Source organism: Lampris incognitus, chromosome 21 (genome assembly GCF_029633865.1).
Source record: "Lampris incognitus isolate fLamInc1 chromosome 21, fLamInc1.hap2, whole genome shotgun sequence".
In the NCBI taxonomy this organism is placed as follows: Eukaryota; Metazoa; Chordata; class Actinopteri; order Lampriformes; family Lampridae; genus Lampris; species Lampris incognitus.
The window spans coordinates 27,498,539-27,519,661 of NC_079231.1; the positions used below are offsets into that span (position 1 = coordinate 27,498,539).

The window sequence follows — 21,123 nt, forward strand, 5'->3', positions numbered from 1 at the left end:
CTGGTTTGATAGGTCTCTTCCCCTCCGCCCTCAGGGCTTTGGCATGCTGTTCAACATGGCGGGAGCGTCATGTTGAACACATGAACAGTGTGTGTAGGGCAAGTGTTTAGGGGTGGTTTGGGATTCACCCTATGAGGCCTGTGGCCTTGGTGCCTCTCCCCTTTGGCCATGGGCAAACATGACTTGTTTATCTCAAATCCTGCTGACTTTCATTTGGACTTTGTTCTTTTGTCCCCCCCCCCCCCCACACACACACACATTTACTTAGGTCACTTTTGGGGGACATTAAATAGAATTTCACTCCCTAAGCCCTTAACACTAACCTTAACCATCAGAACTACATGCCTGACCTTAACCCCTACCCTAACATGAACCAATGACCCAAAAAAATCAGTTATTCCCCCCAACTGGGCAAATGGCTTCCATCTCCAGCTGGACATGCTATCCCAAATTAACTGGTGTTAAGTCAAAACTGTGTTCCTGAAACTAGGCCAAGTCATAAACACACACACTCACACCAATGATGCGCCTCATCATCATCATCAGTTCCGTAACCTATGGAGGTCATCGGAGCACAGCTGATGCCTCAACAACTCTCCTCCACTGTTCCCTATCCATCGCAGCTCTCCCCGCCTCCACTACGCTCATCTGTAGCCATTCTCCCATGTTGTTTACCCAGGTTTTACTTGGTCTCCCTCTCTTCCTAGTCCCTTCTACCAGGCCTTGCAGGATGTCCTTTGCAAATGTCCTTTCCGTTCGGCAGACGTGCCCAAACAAGTTTCCTTTTTTTTTTTTTTTACCATTGTCAGTAAACTATCATGGTGGCCAATAGCGTCCTTAACTCTGTTCAGCACTTCAGTGTTGGTGGCGTGTGCTGTGTAGGGGGTTTGCAGCATTCTTCTATATGGTCTGAGTTCAGAGGCTTGTATTTTTTTCTCCATAGCTTTTGTTAGGGTCCAGGATTCTGCACCATAAAGAAGAGTTGCGATTAGGATGGTGCAGAGCAGTTGCATTTTTGACTTCATTCCAAGTTTTTTATCTTCCCATATCGTGTTGAGCTTGGTCATTGCACTTGTTACGATGGCGATTCTGCTCTCAATTTATTTTTCTGATCTTCCGTCTTCGTTAATCACAGATCTGAGATATTTGAAAGACGTGACTTCCTCAAGTTTTTCGCTGCCAACAATGATTTCCGTGTTCTGCTCTTCAGTCTCCCTCCTCAAGTGATCTTTTGTTGTCATGATTTTGCTTTTTTGAGTACTGATCAACACCGCCTTGTCCAGTCTTCTGGTTATTTTAGCTAGTTCTTCCCTGTTGCTGGTGATTAGATCCATGTCATCTGCAAAGCGAAGGTTGGGGATTTTTCTTCCGCCAATTGTGAGAGTTGGTTCATAACCCTCCATAGCGTTGGTGACGATCTCTTCAAGGAATACAATGAAAAGGCACGGTGACAGTAAACAACCTTGTCTCACTCCTCCTGTTGTAGTGAACTAGTCGCTGAGTGTGCTGTCCACTAGCACTGCGCTTTTCGAATCTTTATAAAGAGCTTCGATAATTTGGACAAGGTGATGATGCGCCTACCCTGTAATAAATTTTTTTTCTTGACCCCCCCTTTTTTTTTCTCCCCAATTGTACCTGGCCAATTATCCAGCTCTTCCGAGCCGTCCCAGTTGCTGCTCCACCCCCTCTGCTGATCCATGGAGGGCTGCAGAATACTACATGCCTCCTCCAATACATGTGGAGTCGCCAGCCGCTTCGTTTCATCTGACAGTGAGGAGTTTTGCCAGGGGGATGTAGCGCGTGGGAGGATCATGCTATTCCCCCAGTACCCCCCCTCCCAAAGAGGCGCGCCGACCGGCACCAGTGCAGTGACCAGGACACATACCCAAATCCGGCTTCCCACCCGCAGACATGGCCAATTGTGTCTGTAGGGACACCCAACCAAGCCAGACCTAACACAGGGACTCAAACCGGTAATTCCCCGTGTTGGTAGGCAACAGAATAGACCGCTACGTTACATGAGCCTGTTTGTGCTGTCCTCTGAAGGGAGTAGTACACACCGGTGTAGGAAATCTTCAATTTCTTAGCAATTTCTCGCATGGAATAGCCTTCATTTCTAAGAACAAGAATAGACTGTCGAGTTTCAGATGAAAGTTCTCTTTTTCTGGCCATTTTGAGCGTTTAATTGACCCCACAAATGTGATGCTCCAGAAACTCAATCTGCTCAAAGAAGTGCCCATCCAACCAATCCAACTTGTGGGAGCTGCTTCTGGAAGCGTGGGGTGCAATTTCTCCAGATTACCTCAACAAATTAACAGCTAGAATGCCAAAGGTCTGCAATGCTGTAATTGCTGCAAATGGAGGATTCTTTGACGAAAGCAAAGTTTGATGTAAAAAAAATCTTATTTCAAATACAAATCATTATTTCTAACCTTGTCAATGTCTTGACTCTATTTTCTATTCATTTCACAACATATGGTGGTGAATAAGTGTGACTTTTCATGGAAAACACAAAATTGTTTGGGTGATCCCAAACTTTTGAACGGTAGTGTATTTTAATGATATTTTATGTCCTTGTCCTTTTGAAGTCTTAAACTTGTAAGAGTGAAACGCCGTACAGCGCGCGAGCTCACCTACTGTTTCAGGGGTAGGGATAGACTGCTTTTTTCACGATCGCCTTTCACGGTGTGAAGTTCAGAGTTTGTACATGCCTGTTGCATAGCTTAAGGTGAAATCAACGCAAGAGGAAAGGCGCTGCCTATGGCGGGAGTGCGAGCCAATCAGAGCCATCAAGGTGCTAAACTGCTACAATGTCATCGATATTTGTGCTATCAATAAAGCAAGCTAGCTCATTTGAATTTGAGCAGCTTAGCTACACTTCAGAGGAAAATCAGTAATGTCGACTATCGTACGTCTTCAGAGTTTTAATAAACTGGATTACCTGCAAAAATTACTTGTCATTAAGCAAGGCAGGCGTCCACCAGCTCTCCCTGACCTCTACCAGAGTAAAGGGCAGGAAATCATCTGATCATTCCAGCTGGAGTGGAACATAAGGAAAGAGTGGCTATGTGGCTCCAATGCTACCAGCAGCAGGCTGTACTGCTTCCCTTGTTTGCTGTTTTACAGAGAGCGGGAAAATGTATGGGTAGGTGGTGCTACTGTGACCTGAAAAACCTGCCTGCAGCGCTAGTCAAGCACGAGTGGTCCAATTCACATATTCAACATCAATAGCATTGAAACCCTTTGGAAACTGCACTCCGATCAACCTTGCTTTAAACAATCAACCTAGCTTTAAACAAGGCTAACAAACAGCTAGTCTCCGCACACAATGTGAAGGTGAGGGAAAATCGTGAGATTCTGAAGGAGGTGATACATGCTACGTGCTACTTAGAACAGGAACCAACCTTCACGGGAAACAAGGAAAGCACTGGCTCATCAAACCGGGGAAACTATGTGGCGCTCTTAAACCTCACTGCGGAGAAAGATCAGCGGTTGGCAGCACATCCTGAAGTTTCGTCAGTGTTTTCCGGAACATCGAACCATATTCAAAACGACCTTATCTTGGCAGTAAGTGACATTCTTCAACAGAACATTCCAGATGAGGTAAATAAATGCAGCCCCTTTCATGACCGTACAAGTCGATGAGACCACTGACACAACCAACAAAGTGTAGCTGTCTGTTGTACTGTGGTATGTCTGCCAAAATGGAGTTAAAGAGGCATTTTTGGGATTTAGTGACGCCATGCTGTGTAATGATGTGAGGCAGTGGTGTTACTGAGTCATTTCACAGCTATCAAAACCATATAAATCAGTTCAAATCCCCGCGTTACCGCCAGCTTTGTCAGGCGTCCCTACAGACACAATTGGCTGTGTCTGCGGGTGGGAAGCCGGATGTGGGTATGTGTCCTGGTCACTGCACTAGTGCCTCCTCTGGTCGGTCGGGGCACCTGTTTCGGGGGGGGGGTGCTCGGGGGAATAGCGTGATCCTCCCACGCACTACATCCCCCTGGTGAAACTCCTCACTGTCAGGTGAAAATAAGCGACTGGTGACTCCACATTTGTTGGAGGAGGCATGTAGTAGTCTGCAGCCCTCCCCGGATCAGCAGAGGGGGTGGAGAAGAAACCGGGACAGCTCGGAAGAGTGGGGTAATTAGCCGAGTACAAGTGGGGAGAAAAAGGGGGTGGGGGGGATACGTAAGACAAGAAAAAAGCACATGGCACAGTGGTTAGCGTGGTTGCCTCACAGCAAGAAGGTCCTGGGTTCGAGTGCCAGGGTAGGTGAACTTTGGTGGTCGTCCCGGGTCGTCCTCTGTGTGGAGTTTGCATGTTCTCCCCGTGTCTGTGTGGGTTTCCTCCGGGTGCTCCAGTTTCCTCCCACAGTCCAAAGACATGGAGGTCAGATGAGTCAGCCATACTAAATTGTCCCTAGGTGTATGTGTGTGTGTGCGTTTGTGTCGGCCCTGTGATGGACTGGTGGCCTGTCCAGGGTGTCTCCCCGCCTGCTGCCCAATGACTGCTGGGATAGGCTCCAGCATCCCCGCAACCCTGAGAGCAGGATAAGCGGTTCGGATGATGGATGGAATATTTTTTTTTTTCCCATGGCATTTTCCCCCCTTTTTTGGTGTGTTAGAACAGAGAACTAAAACAACACCTTGTTCCAACCCCCACCCATCCCAACACCCCACCCATTGAAACACCCACCCATCCAAACACCCCACCCATCGCAACCCCCAACCAGCCCAACACCCCAGCCATCCAAAACTCTCAAAGGAAACAGGGAAGAAAACATGAATACACATAGAGAACTGAAGAAGTAAATATTTGATAATGTTGTAGTTTAGGTTTTCATTCGGGATGCAGTTCAGTCAGGGGGCACAATGCTCTAGAATAATGCTCTAGTAAAATTCTCTAGAACAATGCTCTAGAATGATGTTCTAGAAGTTTGTAGCAGTTGGTCACTTTCTGTTATGCGTAAATACTCTTAGACCACGTTTTTACAGGGAGGAGTGATATTCTTATCACATAAGAAACAAGGTTTCAGGAAAAGACAAAATGAATTTAGAGTTACTGACAACATGTCCGATTATGCTGGATGCATGTCTGGTAGAATATTTACTACTGACACGTGTGTGAAAGTCTTACTGGATATTTACTACTGACACGTGTGTGAGAGTCTTACTGGATATTTACTACTGACCCATGTGTGTGAAAGTATTACTGGATATTTGCTACTGACACATGTGTGTGAAAGTATTATGTAGTGTAGTATGTTCCTACACTGGCTCCCAGTAGCTGCTCACATCCAGTTTAAGACTCTGGTGCTAGCCTACAGGGCAGTGAAAGGAACAGCTCCTTCCTATCTCCAGGCCATGGTCAAGCCCTAAACCCCCGCCCGACCACTTCACTCTGCTGCCTCGGGACGCCTGGTTGCCCCTTCGCTCAGAGGCCCCTGCTACTGATCGACCCGGTCACGGCTCTGTTCTGTCCTGGCCCACAGTGGTGGACTGAACTCCCCACTGATGTCAGGACAGCAGAGTCGCTGCCCATCTTTCACTGCAGGTTGAAAACTCACCTCTTCAAGAAATACTACCTTGTTACTTGTTCTTAGCACTTATTGTATTCACTCATATAAAAAAAGAAAAAAAAATCTCTTTCTTGTGCTTTTACTTTAGCAATAGTTTTGCTCTTAGACGCTTGTTTAGAGAGAAGACGAACTTATGACCTCCGATGACTAGTTGTTCTCCTGATTTCCTACATTTAATGACGCACTTATTGTAAGTCACTTTGGATAAAAGTGTCGGCTAAATGACTGTAATGTAATGTAATGTATTACTGGATATTTACTACTGACGCATGTGTGTGAAAGTATTACTGGAGATTTACTACTGACGCATGTGTGTGAAAGTATTACTGGAGATTTACTACTGACGCATGTGTGTGAAAGTATTACTGGTTATTTACTACTAACGCATGTGTGAAAGTATTACTGGAGATTTACTACTGACGCATGTGTGTGAAAGTATTACTGGTTATTTACTACTAACGCATGTGTGAAAGTATTACTGGAGATTTACTACTGACGCATGTGTGTGAAAGCATTACTGGATATTTACTACTGACGCATGTGTGTGAAAGTATTACTGGATATTTGCTACTGACACATGTGTGTGAAAGTATTATGTAGTGTAGTATGTTCCTACACTGGCTCCCAGTAGCTGCTCACATCCAGTTTAAGACTCTGGTGCTAGCCTACAGGGCAGTGAAAGGAACAGCTCCTTCCTATCTCCAGGCCATGGTCAAGCCCTAAACCCCCGCCCGACCACTTCACTCTGCTGCCTCGGGACGCCTGGTTGCCCCTTCGCTCAGAGGCCCCTGCTACTGATCGACCCGGTCACGGCTCTGTTCTGTCCTGGCCCACAGTGGTGGACTGAACTCCCCACTGATGTCAGGACAGCAGAGTCGCTGCCCATCTTTCACTGCAGGTTGAAAACTCACCTCTTCAAGAAATACTACCTTGTTACTTGTTCTTAGCACTTATTGTATTCACTCATATAAAAAAAGAAAAAAAAATCTCTTTCTTGTGCTTTTACTTTAGCAATAGTTTTGCTCTTAGACGCTTGTTTAGAGAGAAGACGAACTTATGACCTCCGATGACTAGTTGTTCTCCTGATTTCCTACATTTAATGACGCACTTATTGTAAGTCACTTTGGATAAAAGTGTCGGCTAAATGACTGTAATGTAATGTAATGTATTACTGGATATTTACTACTGACGCATGTGTGTGAAAGTATTACTGGATATTTACTACTAACGCATGTGTGTGAAAGTATTACTGGATATTTACTACTAACGCATGTGTGTGAAAGTATTACTGGATATTTACTACTGACGCATGTGTGTGAAAGTATTACTGGAGATTTACTACTGACGCATGTGTGTGAAAGTATTACTGGAGATTTACTACTGACGCATGTGTGTGAAAGTATTACTGGTTATTTACTACTAACGCATGTGTGAAAGTATTACTGGAGATTTACTACTGACGCATGTGTGTGAAAGTATTACTGGTTATTTACTACTAACGCATGTGTGAAAGTATTACTGGAGATTTACTACTGACGCATGTGTGTGAAAGCATTACTGGATATTTACTACTGACGCATGTGTGTGAAAGTATTACTGGATATTTACTACTGACGCATGTGTGTGAAAGTATTACTGGATATTTACTACTGACGCATGTGTGTGAAAGTATTACTGGATATTTACTACTGACGCATGTGTGTGACAGTATTACTGGATATTTACTACTGACGCATGTGTGTGAAAGTATTAGTGGTTATTTACTACTGACGCATGTGTGTGACAGTATTACTGGATATTTACTACTGACGCATGTGTGTGAAAGTATTACTGGATATTTACTACTGACGCATGTGTGTGAAAGTATTACTGGAGATTTACTACTGACGCATGTGTGTGAAAGTATTACTGGATATTTACTACTGACGCATGTGTGTGACAGTATTACTGGATATTTACTACTGACGCATGTGTGTGAAAGTATTAGTGGTTATTTACTACTGACGCATGTGTGTGAAAGTATTACTGGATATTTACTACTGACGCATGTGTGTGAAAGTATTAGTGGTTATTTACTACTGACGCATGTGTGTGAAAGTATTACTGGAGATTTACTACTGACGCATGTGTGTGAAAGTATTACTGGAGATTTACTATTGACGCATGTGTGTGAAAGTATTACTGGATATTTACTACTGACGCATGTGTGTGAAAGTATTAGTGGTTATTTACTACTGACGCATGTGTGTGAAAGTATTACTGGATATTTACTACTGACACATGTGTGTGACAGTATTACTGGATATTTACTACTGACGCATGTGTGTGAAAGTATTAGTGGTTATTTACTACTGATGCATGTGTGTGAAAGTATTACTGGATATTTACTACTGACGCATGTGTGTGAAAGTATTACTGGATATTTACTACTGACGCATGTGTGTGAAAGTATTAGTGGTTATTTACTACTGACGCATGTGTGTGAAAGTATTACTGGATATTTACTACTGACGCATGTGTGTGAAAGTATTAGTGGTTATTTACTACTGACGCATGTGTGTGAAAGTATTAGTGGTTATTTACTACTGACGCATGTGTGTGAAAGTATTACTGAATATTTACTACTGACGCATGTGTGTGAAAGTATTACTGGAGATTTACTACTGACGCATGTGTGTGAAAGTATTACTGGATATTTACTACTAACGCATGTGTGAAAGTATTACTGGAGATTTACTACTGACGCATATGTGTGAAAGTATTACTGGATATTTACTACTGACGCATGTGTGTGAAAGTATTACTGGAGATTTACTACTGACGCATGTGTGTGAAAGTATTACTGGATATTTACTACTGACGCATGTGTGTGAAAGTATTACTGGAGATTTACTACTGACGCATGTGTGTGAAAGTATTATTGGTTATTTACTACTGACGTATGTGTGTGAAAGTATTAGTGGATATTTACTACTGACGCATGTGTGTGAAAGTATTACTGGATATTTACTACTGACGCATGTGTGTGAAAGTATTACTGGATATTTACTACTGACGCATGTGTGTGAAAGTATTACTGGATATTTACTACTGACGCATGTGTGTGAAAGTATTACTGGATATTTACTACTGACGCATGTGTGTGAAAGTATTACTGGATATTTACTACTGACGCATGTGTGTGAAAGTATTAGTGGTTATTTACTACTGACACATGTGTGTGACAGTATTACTGGATATTTGCTACTGACGCATGTGTGTGAAAGTATTAGTGGTTATTTACTACTGACGCATGTGTGTGACAGTATTACTGGATATTTACTACTGACGCATGTGTGTGAAAGTATTAGTGGTTATTTACTACTGACGCATGTGTGTGAAAGTATTAGTGGTTATTTACTACTGACGCATGTGTGTGAAAGTATTACTGGATATTTACTACTGACGCATGTGTGTGAAAGTATTACTGGATATTTACTACTGACGCATGTGTGTGAAAGTATTACTGGATATTTACTACTGACGCATGTGTGTGAAAGTATTACTGGATATTTACTACTGACGCATGTGTGTGAAAGTATTACTGGAGATTTACTACTGACGCATGTGTGTGAAAGTATTAGTGGTTATTTACTACTGACGCATGTGTGTGAAAGTATTACTGGATATTTACTACTGACGCATGTGTGTGAAAGTATTACTGGTTATTTACTACTGACGCATGTGTGTGAAAGTATTAGTGGTTATTTACTACTGACGCATGTGTGTGAAAGTATTACTGGATATTTACTACTGACGCATGTGTGTGAAAGTATTACTGGATATTTACTACTGACGCATGTGTGTGAAAGTATTACTGGATATTTACTACTGACGCATGTGTGTGAAAGTATTACTGGATATTTACTACTGACGCATGTGTGTGAAAGTATTACTGGAGATTTACTACTGACGCATGTGTGTGAAAGTATTACTGGATATTTACTACTGACGCATGTGTGTGAAAGTATTAGTGGTTATTTACTACTGACGAATGTGTGTGAAAGTATTAGTGGTTATTTACTACTGACGCATGTGTGTGAAAGTATTACTGAATATTTACTACTGACGCATGTGTGTGAAAGTATTACTGGATATTTACTACTGACGCATGTGTGTGAAAGTATTACTGGATATTTACTACTGACGCATGTGTGTGAAAGTATTACTGGATATTTACTACTGACGCATGTGTGTGAAAGTATTACTGGAGATTTACTACTGACGCATGTGTGTGAAAGTATTAGTGGTTATTTACTACTGACGCATGTGTGTGAAAGTATTACTGGATATTTACTACTGACGCATGTGTGTGAAAGTATTAGTGGTTATTTACTACTGACGCATGTGTGTGAAAGTATTACTGAATATTTACTACTAACGCATATGTGTGAAAGTATTACTGGAGATTTACTACTGACGCATGTGTGTGAAAGTATTACTGGATATTTACTACTAACGCATGTGTGAAAGTATTACTGGAGATTTACTACTGACGCATATGTGTGAAAGTATTACTGGATATTTACTACTGACGCATGTGTGTGAAAGTATTACTGGAGATTTACTACTGACGCATGTGTGTGAAAGTATTACTGGATATTTACTACTGACGCATGTGTGTGAAAGTATTACTGGAGATTTACTACTGACGCATGTGTGTGAAAGTATTATTGGTTATTTACTACTGACGTATGTGTGTGAAAGTATTAGTGGATATTTACTACTGACGCATGTGTGTGAAAGTATTACTGGATATTTACTACTGACGCATGTGTGTGAAAGTATTACTGGATATTTACTACTGACGCATGTGTGTGAAAGTATTACTGGATATTTACTACTGACGCATGTGTGTGAAAGTATTACTGGATATTTACTACTGACGCATGTGTGTGAAAGTATTAGTGGTTATTTACTACTGACACGTGTGTGACAGTATTACTGGATATTTACTACTGACGCATGTGTGTGAAAGTATTAGTGGTTATTTACTACTGACGCATGTGTGTGACAGTATTACTGGATATTTAGTACTGACGCATGTGTGTGAAAGTATTAGTGGTTATTTACTACTGACGCATGTGTGTGAAAGTATTAGTGGTTATTTACTACTGACGCATGTGTGTGACAGTATTACTGGATATTTACTACTGACGCATGTGTGTGAAAGTATTAGTGGATATTTACTACTGACGCATGTGTGTGAAAGTATTACTGGATATTTACTACTGACGCATGTGTGTGAAAGTATTACTGGATATTTACTACTGACGCATGTGTGAAAGTATTACTGGATATTTACTACTGACGCATGTGTGTGAAAGTATTACTGGATATTTACTACTGACGCATGTGTGTGAAAGTATTACTGGATATTTACTACTGACGCATGTGTGTGAAAGTATTACTGGATATTTACTACTGACGCATGTGTGTGAAAGTATTACTGGATATTTACTACTGACGCATGTGTGTGAAAGTATTACTGGATATTTACTACTGACGCATGTGTGTGAAAGTATTACTGGATATTTACTACTGACGCATGTGTGTGAAAGTATTACTGGAGATTTACTACTGACGCATGTGTGTGAAAGTATTACTGGAGATTTACTACTGACGCATGTGTGTGAAAGTATTACTGGATATTTACTACTGACGCATGTGTGTGAAAGTATTACTGGAGATTTACTACTGACGCATGTGTGTGACAGTATTACTGGATATTTACTACTGACGCATGTGTGTGAAAGTATTACTGGAGATTTACTACTGACGCATGTGTGTGAAAGTATTACTGGATATTTACTACTAACGCATGTGTGAAAGTATTACTGGAGATTTACTACTGACGCATATGTGTGAAAGCATTACTGGATATTTACTACTGACGCGTGTGTGTGAAAGTATTACTGGATATTTACTACTGACGCATGTGTGTGAAAGTATTACTGGATATTTACTACTGACGCATGTGTGTGAAAGTATTACTGGATATTTACTACTGACGCATGTGTGTGAAAGTATTAGTGGTTATTTACTACTGACGCATGTGTGTGAAAGTATTACTGGAGATTTACTACTGACGCATGTGTGTGAAAGTATTACTGGAGATTTACTACTGACGCATGTGTGTGAAAGTATTACTGGATATTTACTACTGACGCATGTGTGAAAGTATTACTGGAGATTTACTACTGACGCATGTGTGTGAAAGTATTACTGGATATTTACTACTGACGCGTGTGTGTGAAAGTATTACTGGATATTTACTACTGACGCATGTGTGTGAAAGTATTACTGGATATTTACTACTGACGCATGTGTGTGAAAGTATTACTGGATATTTACTACTGACGCATGTGTGTGAAAGTATTAGTGGTTATTTACTACTGACGCATGTGTGTGAAAGTATTACTGGAGATTTACTACTGACGCATGTGTGTGAAAGTATTACTGGATATTTACTACTAACGCATGTGTGTGAAAGTATTACTGGATATTTACTACTGACGCATGTGTGTGAAAGTATTACTGGATATTTACTACTGACGCATGTGTGTGAAAGTATTACTGGATATTTACTACTGACGCATGTGTGTGAAAGTATTACTGGAGATTTACTACTGACGCATGTGTGTGAAAGTATTACTGGATATTTACTACTGACGCATGTGTGTCAAAGTATTACTGAATATTTACTACTGCCGCATATGTGTGACAGTATTACTGGATATTTACTACTGCCGCATGTGTGTGACAATATTACTGGATATTTACTACTGACGCATGTGTGTGACAGTATTACTGGATATTTACTACTGACGCATGTGTGTGAAAGTATTACTGGATATTTACTGCTGACGCATGTGTGTGACAGTATTACTGGAGATTTACTACTGACGCATGTGTGTGAAAGTATTACTGGATATTTACTACTGACGCATGTGTGTGACAGTATTACTGGATATTTACTACTGATGCATATGTGTGAAAGTATTACTGGATATTTACTACTGACGAATATGTGTGAAAGTATTACTGGATATTTACTACTGATGCATATGTGTGAAAGTATTACTGGATATTTACTACTGACGCATGTGTGTGACAGTATTACTGGATATTTACTACTGATGCATATGTGTGAAAGTATTACTGGATATTTACTACTGACGAATATGTGTGAAAGTATTACTGGATATTTACTACTGATGCATATGTGTGAAAGTATTACTGGATATTTACTACTGACGCATGTGTGTGAAAGTATTACTGGAGATTTACTACTGACGCATGTGTGTGAAAGTATTACTGGATATTTACTACTGACACATGTGTGAAAGTATTACTGGATATTTACTACTGACGCATGTGTGTGAAAGTATTACTGGTTATTTACTACTGACACATGTGTGAAAGTATTACTGGATATTTACTACTGACGTGTGTGAAAGTATTACTGGATATGTACTACTGACGCATATGTATGAAAGTATTACTGGATATTTACTACTGACGAATATGTGTGAAAGTATTACTGGATATTTACTACTGACGAATATGTGTATAAGTATTACTGGATATTTACTACTGACCAATATGTGAGAAAGTATTACTGGATATTTACTACTGACGAATATGTGTGAAAGTATTACTGGATATTTACTACTGACGCATATGTGTGAAAGTATTACTGGATATTTACTACTGACGAATATGTGTGAAAGTATTACTTGATATTTACTACTGACAAATGTGTGTGAAAGTATTACTGAATATTTACTACTGACAAATATGTGTGAAAGTATTACTGGATATGTAAACCTGACGCATGTGTGAAAGTATTACTAGATATTTACTACTGACGAATATGTGTGAAAGTATTACTGTGTGATCCAAAGGAGTTGAATCAAGTGCAACTGGACTTGGTATATATCCATGAAGACGTTTCGCCTCTCATCCAAGAGGCTTCCTCAGTTCGTGCCTTTCTGACTAGACCAAGCTAGTCTGACTGGCTGCTGATGCGACTCAGAATTTATCCTCTAGGAGTCGTTGTCAGAGCTCTTGATATGCGTGGCTCTTTGTGATCCGATGTTTACCAACGCCCATCACTGTGTGGTGATACACATTTGAGGGTAGATTCACCAGGGGCTGCTGCTCCTTTGAGGCAGACATTTTAGAGTGCTGACATAGGCACGGCTTGGGGGTCTGCTGAGCGGAGCCGCATTGAACACAAGCGTCTGTGGCCTGTGTCGGTCTTCTCCTGTTTCTACAGGGCCATCGGGATGGAGCCTGCAGTCCAACATCCGGATCCAGTCTGAACGCCCCGCCCTGTATCCCACCGTCAGCACAGACTTGTTTCTGGATGTTAATTCACCAGGTTCCTGTTGGAAGGCCGCCGTTTCACTGCCTTCATCGACCACAAGCCGCTGACTTTTGCCATTGCCAAGACCTCCGAGACGTGGTCCGGGCGCCAACAGCATCAGCTCTCCGCCATCTCGGAGTTTACCACGGACATCCGGCATGTGGTTGGCAATGACATCTTGGTTGCTGACTGCCTCTCCCGGGCGGTGGCAGGGTCCGTTCACTTGGGACTCGATTACACTGCCATGGCTGCAGACCAAGCTGCATCCAGGACATCCAGGCCTATTGGACGGCTGCGGTTGGAGGATGTGGTGTTTGACAGCGCCAACGCCACGCTCCTCTGCGACGTTTCCATGGGCCAGCCCCGCCCCATGGTGCCCACCTTCTGGGGGTGCTGTGTTTTTGAAGTTATCCATGGCCTTTCCCACCCAGGTGTGAAGGCGTCCACTAAGCTGGTGGGGGCCACGTTCGTCTGGTCCGGCTTCAGGAATTACGTCAAGAACTGGGCTGAGTCCTGCATGGCATGCCAGCGTTCCAAAGTACACCGTCATACCAAAGCCCCCTTGGCGCCATTTCTGGTGCCCGAGAGGCGTTTTGACCATGTGAATGTGGACCTGGTGGGCCCCATGCCCCCCTCCCACGGGTTCACTCACCTTCTCACCATGGTGGACAGGACCACCAGGTGGCTGGAAGCTGTTCCCCTGTCATCGACCACGTCTACTGAGGTGGCCCGGGCATTCATCGGGTCCTGGGTGGCCCGTTTTGGCACGTCAGCTGACCTCACCTCTGACAGGGGCCCGCAGTTCACGTCAGAGCTCTGGACTGCAGTCGTGGAGGGGCTGGGGGTGAAGCTCCACCGCACCACAGCGTATAACCCGCAGGGCAACGGACTTTGTGAGCGGTTTCATCGGTCTATGAAGGCCGCTCTTCGTGCCAGCCTCACGTACAGCAACTGGGTCGATCGCCTCCCGTGGGTCATGCTCGGCCTTCTCTCCGCCCCCAAGGAAGACCTCCAGTCCTCGTCTGCCGAGCCGGTTTACGGCCAGCCGCTGCGTGTCCCGGGTGAGTTTCTCCCGGAGGCTGTGGCCCCCTGGTCAGCAGCTTCTCATCGGGCTGTGGCCCGGGACAGTGCCAACGCTTTCGCTCCGATCCCTACATCTCCCCACTGCCTCCCTCAGTCCTACGTCCCGCCGCCTGGCGGGACTGTTGGCCGCCTGGTCCGCCCCCCGAGACGTTGACTGTTTCACCGAGTACTTTTGTGTTGCATTACTGTTTTGCGTTTTTTCATGATGGTGAATTCTGGGGGGGCCTGTGTGGTGACACACATTTGAGGGTAGATTCACCAGGGGCTGCTGCTCCTTTGAGGCAGACATTTTACAGTGCTGACGTAGGCACGGCTTAGAGTTTCTGGGGTGGAGCCATGTTTGCAGCAGCCTAGCGGTTGGTTAGCTGGTTGCCATGAGAGATTGTGCTGTATCGGTGTTGTTTTGTGTGGCGAGTAAACAGAATTGACTCGACTCGATCTCTCTGTCTCCTCATTCCTGCACTCCCACAACTGGATATTTATTACTGATGCTTGTAGGAAAGTATTACTGGATATTTACTACTGACACATGTATTACTGGGGCATCGACATGCATGTCAGACAACACAGAGAGAAGAACAAGTCTTACTTTCATGAGTTTCTGTCTGAAACAGCCCCAACACCCTGCCAGGTCCGGAGACACCCATGTCAGGGCTGGAGACACCCATGTCAGGGCCGGGCCTGCCCTGGAGGAATGATGTCATTTCCTCTTGGCTGGAGAGCAGGACAGGGCACGGCAAATCACTCCTGATGAGAAAATGCACAAATACATTAAAAACACACACACACACACACACACACACACACACACACACACACACACACACACACACACACAAAGTGTACATGAAACGAAATGCCGTTTCCCCCAGCCCACAGTAGTACAACACAGACAAAAATACATCCAAAAACTACAAGAACACACATATCCAAACTATCACACATATACAAAATAACACACATATCCAAACTAACACACATATCCAACCTAACACATATATCCACACTAACACACATATCTAAACTAACACATATATCCACACTAACACACATATCTAAACTAACACACATATCCACACTAACACACATATCTAAACTAACACACCTTTCTAAACTAACGCACATACCCAACCTAACACATATATCCAAACTAACACACATATCCACACTAACACACATATCTAAACTAACACACATATCCACACTAACACACATATCCACACTAACACACATATCTAAACTAACACACCTTTCTAAACTAACGCACATACCCAACCTAACACATGTATCCAAACTAACACACATATCCACACTAACACATATCTAAACTAACACACATATTCACACTAACACACATATCCAAACTAACACACATATCCACGTTAACACGTCTAAACTAACACACATATCCAAACTAACACACATTCACACTAACACATAAACCCAAACTACCACATATACCCACACTAACACACATATCCACACTAACACAAATATCTAAACTAACACACATATCCAAACTAAGACATATATCCACACTAACACACACATCTAAACTAACACACATATCCACACTAACACACATATCTAAACTAACACACATATCCACACTAACACACATATCTAAACTAACACACATATCTAAACTAACACACATATCCACACTAACACACATATCTAAACTAACACACATATCCAAACTAACACACATTCACACTAACACATAAACCCAAACTACCACATATACCCACACTAACACACATATCCACACTAACAGAAATATCTAAACTAACACACATATCCACACTAACACACATATCTAAACTAACACACATATCCACACTAACACACATATCTAAACTAACACACATATCTAAACTAAACAAAAAACCACTGTCCAGTGGAACCAACACCAGCCAGGATGAGCCGGTCTGCTTGGGCAAGCAGTTAGCTTAGCCTGCCTCGCTTCCACATCCAGTCAGACCGCCCTCGGTGTTTCCTCCTCGGGCGCAGCTCCAGGTAGGGCTGTGGTGCCCGGGCCCACCGGACGAAGCAGACCAAGCTCTCCCAGCCGATCCAGCACCAGCTCTCCCAGCCGGACACCCCTGACACACCTCCCCACACTATCAAAACACCACAGTCAACGCCGGGTGAGGCAGCTGCCAGACCGCCTTCGGTGTTGTCGGAACTGCCGGTCTGCATGGGCTAGCAGTTAGCTTAGCCTGCCTCGCTCTTCCAGCCGATCCAGCGCCAGCTCTCCAGGCCATCAAACGAACAAAACTTAGACGCAGACGTGGACAAAGACACTACATGGACACTACTGGGTGAGGCCTCTGCAAACTTGAACTTGCGAAGCCATCTTCCCACACCGGAAGCAGCATAAAAGGGTATTGACATGCACGTCAAGTTAAGTCAAGTTGCATTTTATATAGTGCTTTTCTAGCTGCAACGGCCACTCAAAGCACAAAGCACTTTACAAGAGCTAGAATACTGCTTATATATATATATATATATATATATATATATATATATATATATATATATATATATATACACTACCGTTCAAAAGTTTGGGATCACATTGAAATGTCCATATTTTTGAAGGAAAAGCACTGTACTTTTCAATGAAGATAACTTTAAACTAGTCTTAACTTTAAAGAAATACACTCTATACATTGCTAATGTGGTAAATGACTATTCTAGCTGCAAATGTCTGGTTTTTGGTGCAATATCTACATAGGTGTATAGAGGCCCATTTCAAGCAACTATCACTCCAGTGTTCTAATGGTACAATGTGTTTGCTCATTGGCTCAGAAGGCTAATTGATGATTAGAAAACCCTTGTGCAATCATGTTCACACATCTGAAAACAGTTTAGCTCGTTACAGAAGCTACAAAACTGACCTTCCTTTGAGCAGATTGAGTTTCTGGAGCATCACATTTGTGGGGTCAATTAAACGCTCAAAATGGCCAAAAAAAGAGAACTTTCATCTGAAACTCGACAGTCTATTCTTGTTCTTAGAAATGAAGGCTATTCCATGCGAGAAATTGCTAAGAAATTTAAGATTTCCTACACCGGTGTGTACTACTCCCTTCAGAGGACAGCACAAACAGGCTCTAACCAGAGTAGAAAAAGAAGTGGGAGGCCGCGTTGCACAACTGAGCAAGAAGATAAGTACATTAGAGTCTCTAGTTTGAGAAACAGATGCCTCACAGGTCCCCAACTGGCATCTTCATTAAATAGTACCCGCAAAACACCAGTGTCAACATCTACAGTGAAGAGGCGGCTGCGGGATTCTGGGCTTCAGGGCAGAGTGGCAAAGAAAAAGCCATATCTGAGACTGACCAATAAAAGAAAAAGATTAAGATGGGCAAAAGAACACAGACATTGGACAGAGGAAGACTGGAAAAAAGTGTTGTGGACGGATGAATCCAAGTTTGAGGTGTTTGGATCACAAAGAAGAACGTTTGTGAGATGCAGAACAAATGAAAAGATGCTGGAAGAATGCCTGACGCCATCTGTGAAGCATGGTGGAGGTAATGTGATGGTCTGGGGTTGCTTTGGTGCTGGTAAGGTGGGAGATTTGTACAGGGTAAAAGGGATTCTGAATAAGGAAGGCTATCACTCCATTTTGCAACGCCATGCCATACCCAGTGGACAGCGCTTGATTGGAGCCAATTTCATCCTACAACAGGACAATGACCCTAAACACACCTCCAGATTGTGCAAGAACTATTTAGAGCAGAAGCAGGCAGCTGGTATTCTATCGGTAATGGAGTGGCCAGCGCAGTCACCAGATCTGAACCCCATTGAGCTGTTGTGGGAGCAGCTTGACCGTATGGTACGCAAGAAGTGCCCATCCAACCAATCCAACTTGTGGGAGCTGCTTCTGGAAGCGTGGGGTGCAATTTCTCCAGATTACCTCAACAAATTAACAGCTAGAATGCCAAAGGTCTGCAATGCTGTAATTGCTGCAAATGGAGGATTCTTTGACGAAAGCAAAGTTTGATGTAAAAAAAATCTTATTTCAAATACAAATCATTATTTCTAACCTTGTCAATGTCTTGACTCTATTTTCTATTCATTTCACAACATATGGTGGTGAATAAGTGTGACTTTTCATGGAAAACACAAAATTGTTTGGGTAATCCCAAACTTTTGAACGGTAGTGTATATATATATATATATATATATATATATATATATATGTATATATATATATATATATATGTATCCTATATAAACCTGTGCTAATAGAAACAAAACTATAGGGACGATGTTGCAAGGCTTGAAGACTGTTCAATCAGTATCGATGGAGGACCCTCGCACAGCCGTATTTTTGACAGCTCATGGTTGTTTTAGGTAGATCATATCATAAACGTTTTGTGCAATTGATCGAAAACTCATTTTAATACAAATATATGCAATTTTAGGGGCATTCGGGAGCGGCAGGTGTGTATCTTTTTTTCCACGAAGTTATTAAACTTTGAAAATCCAAACCAATCATAATGAGCGTCTTGGTCAATCTGGTGTTAAAGCAGAACATCATCCATTCTGGTGTTTTCTATTGCTAGTGATGATGACATGCAAGTCCATTACATGAACCTTTCCCCATTAGTCTTTCTGGTAAACGGGAGGTGGCAGGAGCAAGAAGCTCATCTAGTCATGAGATATTACACATTTTCCACCCAGCATAGCTACACACCATACTAGCATGACAACAAGACATCAGTTCAGCAGCCAGAAAAGAACAGTAACCGTTTGTACAGCTCTACAAGACGGTTTGTACAGCTCTGTAAGACGGTTTGTACAGCTCTGTAAGATGGTTTGTACAGCTCTACAAGACGGTTTGTACAGGTCTATAAGATGGTTTGAACAGCTCTACAAGACGGTTTGTACAGCTCTATAAGACGGTTTGTACAGCTCTACAAGACGGTTTGTACAGCTATACAAGACAGTTTGTGTAGCTCTATAAGACGGTTTGTACAGCTCTACTAGACGGTTTGTACAGCTCTGTAAGATGGTTTGTACAGCTCTACAAGACGGTTTGTACAGGTCTATAAGATGGTTTGAACAGCTCTACAAGACGGTTTGTACAGCTCTATAAGACGGTTTGTACAGCTCTACAAGACGGTTTGTACCGCTCTATAAGACGGTTTGTAGAGCTCGACAAGACGGTTTGTACAGCTCTATAAGACGGTTTGGACAGCTCTACAAGACGGTTTGGACAGCTCTACAAGACGGTTTGGACAGCTCTACAAGACGGTTTGTACAGCTATACAAGACAGTTTGTGTAGCTCTATAAGACGGTTTGTACAGCTCTACTAGACGGTTTGTACAGCTCTGTAAGACGGTTTGTACAGCTCTACAAGACGGTTTGTACAGCTCTACAAGACAGTTTGTGTAGCTCTATAAGACGGTTTGTACAGCTCTACTAGACGGTTTGTACAGCTCTGTAAGACGGTTTGTACAGCTCTGTAAGACGGTTTGTACAGCTCTACAAGACGGTTTGTACAGCTCTACAAGACGGTTTGTACAGCTCTATAAGACGGTTTGTACAGCTCTATAAGACGGTTTGTAGAGCTTTACAAGACGGTTTGTACAGCTCTATAAGACGGTTTGTACAGCTCTACAAGACGGTTTGGACAGTTCTATAAGACGGTTTGTAGAGCTCTACAAGACGGTTTGTACAGTTCTATAAGACGGTTTGTACAAAGTCGGTTTGTACAGCTATACAAGACAGTTTGTGTAGCTCTATAAGACGGCTTGTACAGCTCTACAAGACGGTTTGTACAGCTCTATAAGACGGTTTGTACAGCTCTATAAGACGGTTTGTACAGCTCTACAAGACGGTTTGTACAGCTCTATAAGATGGTTTGTAGATCTCTATAAGATGGTTTGTAGAGCTCTATAAACATCCTTGTAGAGGGCGCATGATCTAGGTTCATTATTGATGAAACGTGAGTTTGCTGTACTTAAAACTGCATACATATACATACTACATGTATGTAGGTACATTTTTTCATATCTTCTGCTTCCGGTGTGG

At 42.6% G+C, this 21,123-nt stretch overlaps 1 protein-coding gene across 1 annotated transcript in view; it reads right to left on the reverse strand.

Annotated features, from left to right (window-relative positions):
* The window catches only part of txndc16 (thioredoxin domain containing 16), a 67,941-nt gene that overhangs the window by 15,892 nt on the left and 30,926 nt on the right, over positions 1 to 21,123 (reverse strand). The window contains exon 14 of the mRNA XM_056301126.1: positions 15,667 to 15,824. Coding sequence (XP_056157101.1) covers positions 15,667 to 15,824 — 158 coding nt within the window. The remainder of the gene's footprint in view (positions 1 to 15,666; positions 15,825 to 21,123) is intronic.